The 9,372-nt window shown below is 40.0% G+C and overlaps 1 protein-coding gene across 2 annotated transcripts; it reads left to right on the top strand.

The window, feature by feature from the left end:
• The first annotated feature begins 277 nt into the window (after nucleotides 1-277).
• On the top strand, nucleotides 278-8,552 carry TRIM59 (tripartite motif containing 59). 2 transcript variants are annotated; one of them, XM_048506119.1, is made up of 4 exons: nucleotides 278-1,102; nucleotides 2,472-2,962; nucleotides 4,235-4,305; nucleotides 5,533-8,552. In XM_048506119.1, the coding sequence occupies exon 4, from the start codon at nucleotides 5,536-5,538 to the stop codon at nucleotides 6,742-6,744; it is 1,209 nt and encodes a 402-aa protein (XP_048362076.1). In that variant the 5' UTR covers nucleotides 278-1,102; nucleotides 2,472-2,962; nucleotides 4,235-4,305; nucleotides 5,533-5,535; the 3' UTR covers nucleotides 6,745-8,552. The 2 variants fall into 2 exon arrangements, with proteins under 2 accessions (XP_048362076.1, XP_048362077.1); XM_048506120.1 differs by lacking the exons at nucleotides 278-1,102; nucleotides 2,472-2,962 and adding an exon at nucleotides 3,072-3,210.
• The last annotated feature ends 820 nt before the right edge of the window (nucleotides 8,553-9,372 follow it).

The raw sequence follows: 9,372 nt of genomic DNA, 5'->3' as shown, positions 1-9,372 counted from the left end.
CATTTTGTATTCCATCTTCTGTCCATTATGGAACTCAGGAGTAGATGGAGTTCCTAAATCTCTCTTCCAATCAGTGATCAGACCCCAGCTAGCATCAGCAAGTTAGCTGTACTGTGTGCTTTTATATCTTATCTTGGTACATAGATAATGTCAGGCTTGTAGATCATCATGTTTTTCTGATTCTATTCAAGCAAATAGGTTTGATTCTTCTCTCCTCCACATGAAGCCTTCTGGATGACCTTGGACAAGTCACAGTTCTCTCAGCTGACACAGAGGCAGGCAATGGCAAACACCTCTGAACATCTCTTGCCTCGAAAACCCTGAAGGTCACCATAAGTTAGCTGTGACTTGCCAGCACTTTCCATTACTGGCAGAAAATAGTGAACACCTGGAATGACTATTGCTTATGGTTACTGCAGAAAGTGTCAAAGCAGGATTACAGCTGTACATCAAAAAAACAACAGTCATGACTGCTGGAGAATTAGACAACTTTAAGGTTGACAGTGAAGAAACTGAAACTGATCAAGATTTTCTATTCCTTGGCTTCACCATAAATCAAAAGGGAATCAAGAAATCAGAAAGGCAACAATCAAAAGGCAATCAAGAAACCAGGAGGTGATTGAGACTGGAAAGGGCAGCCATGAAGGACCTATAGAAGATTCCTAAGTATAAAGATGTGTTGCTGGAGATCAAGATCAGGTTAATGGATATCATGGTATTGTCTGATACTACGTATGGGTGTAAAAGTTGGGCAATGAAGAAAGTAGATTCACTTGAAATTTAGTGGTGGATTAGAATTTTACAGATACCATGGAGTACCAAAAATACAAATAAGAGTAACTGGAAAAGACAATGCTAAGGAAATTTGAAGGCAGGAAAAGAGAAAGATCAACATGAGATGGACTAACTCTCTAAAGGAAGTTACAGCCCTCAGTCTGCAAGACCTCAGCAAGGCTGTTAACAATAGGACATTTGGGAGTACATTGATTCGTTAAGATTGCCATGAAATGACTTGACAGCCTTAACACACATACGCAAGGCAAATTACAAAGAAAAGGATCTGTATTTTTTGTGGTTCATTTTGTGGTCATGTGATTCAGTGGTGAGTTTGGGATGACTTTTGTGTCACAAAGTGGTGGATACTGCCTATAGGCTAAGCCATGTGATGCTGCCTATAGGCTAAGCCATGTTCTATAATATGATGGTGGTTTATTGTATTCATTGTAAAGGTCATATGAATTGATGAGGATTCATGGTTTGGATTCATGTTCTCGCTTTAGTGCCGCAAAGTACTGGATGCGTTTTGGGATTTTGCAAGTGTCTGTCACAACTCAGTTATAAAAGGGTTAACTGTTCGTATGTAAGCAAGTTGCTGAAGTCACTGTTTATAACCTGATCTACTGATTAGCTATTGGTCAGATAGCCATTGCTTACATGTTAGTAACCACTACATCTGAAGTTATAAAGTTAACTCTGTTTCTTTGTTTGAGCAGACATGACACCAGAGAGGATTACCCCGATAGTAACAGAGAGAGGAGGTAGATGACATTGTGTGAGACAACAGATAAGTACCAAGATGTAACCAAACATACAGTAATGTAGATGTGTAACAGGAAAGATAGGATTTCTTATTTTAACCCTCTCTATGGCTGTTTCCACACAGGCGGAATACAGCGTCCCAGGGATGCTAAAAACAGCATCCCTGGGGAGGGGTTCGCATGGGCAGCCTCACAACCCCCGAGCAGCACAAAGCCACTGTTTCCGAACCTCGCTCAGGAGGTTTTCAGAAACAGTGGCTTCCAACCGCTGCCATGCGAACGGCAGCATCTGGAAGGCGCCATTCCCCCCCTTTCCTGAACACCTTATTGTCCCTCCGACCTTCCGGCACGTTGCCCAGGCCAGGGGACACCCCCCCCCTGCGACTCCAGAGCTGTCGCGCAGGGCAGGGGGGCGTGTCTCCTGGCCTGGGCAATACGCCGGAAGGTCGGAGGTACGGTAAGGCGTTTGGGCGATGGTGCAGCCTCCGCGCAAGCTGCGCTGTCTTCCCTGCCCCTACCAGGACCGTTCGTGCAGAAACAGCCTAATAGTTAGTAAACTCATTTATAAAAAGCAGCTGAAAATCTGCCTCTTCTACTCTTATATACACACACACACACATATACATATATATACAGTTTTTTAAAAAAACCAAAAACCCTAGAGATCCAGCTTTTACTCCCCCCAACTTTTTTTGATGTTAACACCAATTAAAATGTGTACCAGTTCAACTGCATCATCCCATCCTCCCCGGATTTTGTTATTCAAAGGTGCAATGAGTCATTATTGCATGTACAGTATGGTATTTTAATTTATTGTATTAATTTAGTGCATTTAGTGCATTTAATTTATAGCATTATGAGCTCTGAGCTATTGTAAACGGTGGGAGGTCGGTCTGATAACCAAATAATTAAAACGCTTGTAATGTTCACCAGGTGCTGCAACTAGAAGGAACAAGCATCACTTCGGGCAAGGCTGTAGTCCGAAAACCTGGGAAGGAAAAATTAAACAGGGCTTCGCAACTCGCTTTGGGCTATAAAAACATTTTGGGAAATAACACTTTGCCTCGCACGAGGACAACTCCTTGGCAATACTCAGCGGGCTGCTCAGTATTCTAGTCCCGTGAAAAACGTTAACGCGAGAGTGAATCCATCCCTCGCCAACCGGGGTGGGGGCTGGGCGTTCGAAGCAGTTGGGCTGAGTCCCTCGCCGTTTACTTTTGAACTGACCGTTCCGTCGCTCCCGATTGGTTCGAGGCCTCGCGGACGACCTAATGCGCATGCGCAACCTGGAGCGCCGTAACCCCTTCCCTTTCTCTTTCACGGCGGCTCTGATTGGAAGAGGTCGGAAGCCGCCGCTACAGCCGCGTTTAGGAGCTGTCGGGATAGGCGGGGCAGGGGTTGCCTCGACGCGACTGTTGTCTGAGGTGAGTCTCTAATTTGGGGAGGGGGATAACTTGACGGGATCGGGTCGGGGGAACGGGGAGGGACTGGGTAGATGTCCGCTGCCTTGTTGCCTCGTATTCTTGTGGGCGGCGGCGGGGGGGGGGGGATAAATAAGGGAGGACTGAGCAGAGGATGGTTAGTAGGGTGTATCGATTTGTACAGCCTTGAATCCTTTGAGGACGGGAAGTGAGACTCCCACCCCCATCCCGAAGCACAACGATCTCGTTTCGTTAGTATCTCCTTCCTCCTGTTCCGTGACTGTTACAAGTCATTCTTTCCTTATGCACCCCCCACCCCCCAATATAGATATCCCTCCTATCATAGTTAGTATTCTGGATCGTGATCTTTCAGCTGTTCAACCTATCAGGGTGGAAGCAACTGACCAAAGTAGTTGAGATATGGTTATTGGACTGATTCTTGTCCTGAACAGGTTTAAACAATTCAGGATAAGGGGTTATTTGTTTAGCTACTTGGTTCATTTATAGATTGCCTTCCTCTGAGAGATTCAGATACAGTGTATTGATGAAAAATCTTAAATGATTAAAACTGGCCTAAAATGGTTACAGTCCTCCGTGTGCATCTTGTAATGTTTCTATAATATATAGCTAATTCTGCTACACTGGATATTTACTTTATGTAAAACATTTATTAGTTGTCGTTCTTCCAGACAGCACAGTTTATTAAAATGCAATTTAAGTAAGTCTGATAAATCTTTGTTGACAAGACTTATTATGCATTATTTCAGCTTTTGGTTGCAGCTCTTAGTGAAATGGAAGAAGTTCCTTGACAAGTGCTTGAGAAGAAAGCTGATTCTTTATGACAATTGGAAAGACAGCCTAGAAATGTAATAAAAGCTTCTAAACATTTTGGTTCTAGGACATTTTCTAATACAATGTCCATGAACTAAAATCTTGTGTGTTTCATTGAAACTGGAATTCATAATCATGTGGATAAAGAACTCTCATTTTAGCTGCAGAGGGAAATCAGTGGTTAACAGTAAAAGTGAAGGTGGAGTCCATTTTTCTTCCTATATAATTACTCTGAAGTTACAAAGTGGTGACAGTTTAGAGGCAAACCTTTCTTCTAGTACCAATTTGTTTCACCTAAGCAGGATCAGCCTGTTTGTGAATAAGTAAGATTCTTAAAAATCTACCATAGTTAAGAAAAAAGGCTTTGCTTCTCATGACTGCAGCTTCAAATACCCTATCGTAGCAAACTGAGATTCATAACTAATTCTTCATTTTTTCTTCCAGATAAACAGAGATCCTTTATTTGTGCAAGATACTTGATCCTTTGGTTGTACCAGTTCACTGTCTTTTCAGTGGTGAGTGTTGGAATTTATTTCATTATCTTTGTCTTATCAGTCATTTAAAGTAGACTTTTGTCCAAGGCTCAGCTGCCGCTTATGTTTAAAATTTTAAATATGCAGGTCTTTTCTTTGTGTCGCTGTATCATTGTAAAATGAAGATACTGTATTATGATAACAATTGTTGAGCATAGTTATCAAAGTATGGTGTTTTCTCAAATCTCAGAAAATAAGCAGACACATTGTTGTAAAACACATTATAAATAATATACATTGTAGACCTCCTTTCAGAATTTTGGCAAAAAAGTGGTATGTTGTTAAAGTCAATTTAAAAAGTTTTGCTTCATGACAATAACTAAAATATTTTGAACGTTTCACACTCTAAAACTAGAATGCGTAAGTTTGGATCTGAAGATCATTTTCTATTGGGTAAATGGGGGACAGATTTTATTTTCCTGTTTCATATTAGATGTAACTTTTAAGTGCAATTTTTTTTACCTTTCAGAGGCATAGCCCCAGTTGTGCATGCCAAAGGTGGAAGAATCATGACTTCTTCTTTAGTTATCTTGTCTGCCATGTCAACATTTAGGAATATTCTTCTGTGAACTGATTTTCAGATTTAAATTCATGCCCACACAGTTCACTGTTCCTTCTCTTGATTTTTCTGTATTTTGTTGAACTGTTTTTCTGTAGTGCCAAGGTTTCTGTGGCAGAGGACAGCCATAAAGTCATAAGTTGTTGGCAGCAGGACCCTATTTGCTTGGTATCAGTACACCCTCTGCCCCATTAACAATTTCAGTCCAGATTTTTGGGTACTAAGGCAACAACTGTTCCCAGTCACCTTCCCTTTGATTTTTCTCTAGAATGAGTTTTGGCTGGCCACTGTGACAGCTGGATAGGTATCAAATCAAGGATGTTTGATTAAGCTAAGGATCCCCACAGGTAACGTGACCACCCTCCCAAATAGAAAACAAACAAAAAATGTCCCCAAGGTGTCATGATACTCATAAGACCAAAGTATTATATTTTTCAGACTTTATACTTCAGTCTCAATAGCTAACATGAGTTTGAGCCCATTTTTAATATACCTCATCACAATTTCCAATGGCTTACTTTAGTTTTTGCTTTAAAAATGGTGCCAAGTGTGCATTGACATAGGCGTAACTAAAACTCTGATTTTCTTTAAGTGAGTTATGATAATGTCTGTCTGTAAATTAATCATTTCTTTCCCCCTCCCCTTTTAAGGAAATGTATCATTTTGAAGAGGAACTTACTTGTTCAATTTGTTACAGTATATATGAAGATCCCCGTGTACTGCCCTGTTCACATACATTTTGTAGAAACTGTTTGGAAAGTGTTCTTCAGTTATCAAGCAATTTTTCCATATGGAGGCCTTTAAGGCTTCCCCTGAAGTGTCCCAACTGTAGGAGCATTGTTGAAATCCCTCCATCTGGTACAGACTCGTTGCCTATAAACTTTGCATTAAAGGCTATCATTGAAAAATACCAGCAAGAAGACCATCCAGATGTGGCAACATGTTGTGAACATTACGGACAGCCACTAAATGTTTACTGCCTTTTAGACAAAAGACTGGTATGTGGCCACTGCCTTACAATAGGAAAACATCATGGCCATCCTATAGATGACCTTCAAAGTGCCTACATGAAAGAAAAGGAAACTCCTAGCAAACTTCTTGAGCAGTTGACTGATAAATACTGGAGTGAAGTTTGTTTGCTTATTGAAAACTTGGAGGAGCAGAAAGCTCATTGTGAAATCATTGTTCAAGAGGACAAGAAAACTGTGCTGCAGTATTTTAAGAGGCTGAATGATGTATTAGATCATAAAAAGCAAGCTTTGCTTGCAACTCTAGATGAAGTAAATACACAGATTGCTGCAGAATACGAGCCGCTCATAGAAAGAATGAAAGGAATACGAGAAGAGCAACTTGAATTAATGTCTTTGAATACATCCATTCAGGAGGAAGAGTCCCCTCTTCTTTTTCTAGAAAAAGTTGAGGATGTTCGTCAGCGAGTCAAGGTTTTGAAGGAAAAGCCGTTACCAAGTATTAAGCCTGTAGAAATCTACCCTCGAATTGGGCAGGTGTTAAAAGACGTGTGGACGAAAACTGAAATTCGTCAAATTGATAAAGTTGTTGCTCCTCAGATAAAGCTGATACCTAAAGGAAAAGTGTGTCATGGCCATGAAAAGAGAAGCAGTAAGCATAAACAACTCCGGACCTTAAAGTTTCTCATAATTTCATTGGTTGTGGCCATTTTTTTCTTTTTTAACACCCGCTTCTTTTCAGCCATACATGAAGTTGCCTTCCCTTATGTTCTGAATGTCTTTCAAAAATTGTATTATGACTCAAATAATAGGTTGCAGACTGCAGTGGAAGTTGTGTGCCACAGCTGTAATCTGTTTGAATACCTGTGTAAAGTAGCTTCTTCTTCCATATGAATATTTCTCATAGTGGGAGCAGCTCTATGAGAAGGCAGGACAAGAAACAGCATAAATTGGGTTAAAACGTTTTGCAGATTTTTTATGGTGTGTGGCTGAAGGTGATACCATAGGAAATAAAGGCCGAGTTTAGATTGCATTGACAGCTGGGTCACAAAGTAACCCAGCATTTCTAAACAGCAACGATCGTTTGTATTGATGTGGATGTTCTACTAAAAATCAAATTGATTCCTCAGACTTTCCGTGTTAGAATACAAATACAAGCTGCTACCTCTCCAGTGAAGCTTGCAAAGAGAAATTCAGGAGACAAGTCAGGGCAGGGTGGGAAGCAGGGAAACGCTATTGAAACTCCTGTTCTTTCCAAACTCTAGTTTTTATAAGCATCACATCTTGAAATGCATCATTCCACCCATAAGAAGCTTGATTGAAAATTCTAGCATTTTAGTGTATATTTCAGATCCTATAACTTTTGTTAAATTTTGTAGATGCTTAGTGTACAAAAGACCAAAGATCGCAAAATGAATTTAAAAAAAAAGAAAAGTCTAAACAACTTTAAAAAATGAATATTGAATCCTAAAACTTCATTTAGGGGTAAGGAAGTATTTTTTTTTGACTTGGTGACTTCTTTTGTTAAATTTAAACATTAGAAATATTGCCAAATGTATTTTAATGATTGCATTAAGCAGATTTGCAGAAGGCTTACCTATCTAGTATTTAAGAATGTCATCTTGATTGTATAGACTGTTGGATTGTTTTGTTTGAAAGTGTTCACATATTCCTGTATATTTTAGTGTAACATTGAAACGAGAGATATTGTTATAGGCAATACTTAAGATATTTACAAGCTGGGTAGCCATTCTCACATACTTTAGAATTCTAACCATCTTTACTATGAAATAAATCACTTAATTGGCATGGATCTTAACTGCATGGATCTTTGCAACAGATCTGTGGGCTCATTTCAGCAGGAATTTGAACCTGTCACTTCTAATATATTTGAAAATATTTTCCCAGTTCTTGTGTTAGAAGCGCCTGCTGTATCTGTTCATTGTGTTCACTAAGGTTTGCACCTTACATTTTTGAGATTAGGGAGTAATAAATAACAATGGAGATGATAGATACATCCCTAGCCAGTCACACTTTTGACTCTTGGCATGATAGCTTACACAAAGTTTATTGTGATAAGCTTCAGGAGGGAAGGTTGTCTTCTTTGAACCCCAGCGTACAAGGATTGTAGTTAGCACTACACTAGAAGTTGTCACTGCCAACTAGGTTCTTCTACTGTAGATGCATCTTAGTTTATCAAATGGCACTCCCTTACAATCTCACTCTGTTCAAGATTGAATGTGCTTTCATTTTACTGTACAAGGGACAGCTACTGCCTAGCTGTTAAATAAAATAGCAGAATGGGTTGTGCTTTTGCACCTTTTGAATAGGAATTGTCACATTTTTTTCAAACTCCTCAGTCTCATTACTATTAGTTTCCACCCAGCTATTGTGAAATCTGAAGTTGGGCAGACAGTTCATGTATGGTGAAACCTGCTAAGTTACAACAGCCTGCATAATAATTGGATCACAGTTGGCCACCATGCAGTTACTTGAGAAGTTAAGGTCCTTTTTCTAAGCTGTCAGGATCTGGGGCTCTTGCCCTTTTCTAGTAGTAAACTTGGCTTCATGGCATTAAATATGAAAAATTTGTAACAAGTTATTTTTGTAAGACTTGAGTTTAAAAAAAATCTTAACCCGTTTCAAGAATTCATGATTTGTAATTTTTATCAAATGTTTTAATAAAATATCATTTTAGGCAACTTTTGGAGGCTAGAGTGTTATTCACCTTTATGCTAGAATTCGTCCTGAAAAAAGTGACACCTTGTTATAGGGGTGGCTCATTTATATATTCTTGAAGGAAACGTTATTGTCTCAAGCTGGGGGCTGTTATTGTGTCACTGAGTTTGAAGAGAACTTAGATGAACTTCAAGAACTGGAAACATGGTAACTTGTATATTGCAGGTTTCTTCAGATTACAAGTTGACAAACGTGGCTAGTATAACTTGTGGAAGAATGAGGTGTAAATGATGTAACCAGTGATAGATACAAACAAGGATCTTCAAATGTATTGCTGTTTTGTTTTTCACAGGTACAGTGAGATTGGCAGAGGTCTTCTCTCTAATATCACATGGGTTGAGAATGGGCTGTTCTGCTTATGTGGATGACACTGAAGCTCAGTGCAAGATCAAAGTTGATACCCTGCTTAACTCTCCCTTAGCATGTATAATGGCTGGGGTAAGCTTGTCCCCAAATGCAAATTTTGTTTGAAGTTACACTGAGCTTTAAACGTTAAGTCTGCTCGCTTTGAAATGCCTCTGAAGCACAGGGTTGGCAGTTGGACACAACAGTGGTAACTCTCTGGACAAACTGCCTGCAGCCATGGTTTGAGGGGTGAGACCACTCACTATGGTGGTCTGTCTTGAACTGAGCTTCAGCAAAGGCATTTTTGCCTAGTTGGAGCAGGTGGCTGTTGCTCTAATAGTCTTCTTGCCTGGGAATAGTGTTATAAACTGGGGAGGGGTGGCAGAGCTATGAGCAGTTCCATATCCTGAACTAATTGGGGTGGGGGGTGGGGGAGAG

This window comes from Sphaerodactylus townsendi, linkage group LG08 (assembly GCF_021028975.2).
Source record: "Sphaerodactylus townsendi isolate TG3544 linkage group LG08, MPM_Stown_v2.3, whole genome shotgun sequence".
In the NCBI taxonomy this organism is placed as follows: domain Eukaryota; kingdom Metazoa; phylum Chordata; class Lepidosauria; order Squamata; family Sphaerodactylidae; genus Sphaerodactylus; species Sphaerodactylus townsendi.
Note: the sequence above shows the minus strand (reverse complement) of the source record. Positions and strands in the feature narration are given on the sequence as shown.

Bases quoted from the DNA above. Each gene is read 5' to 3' on its own strand.
- TRIM59 (XM_048506119.1), top strand. From the start codon at position 5,536: ATGTATCATTTTGAAGAGGAACTTACTTGTTCAATTTGTTACAGTATA.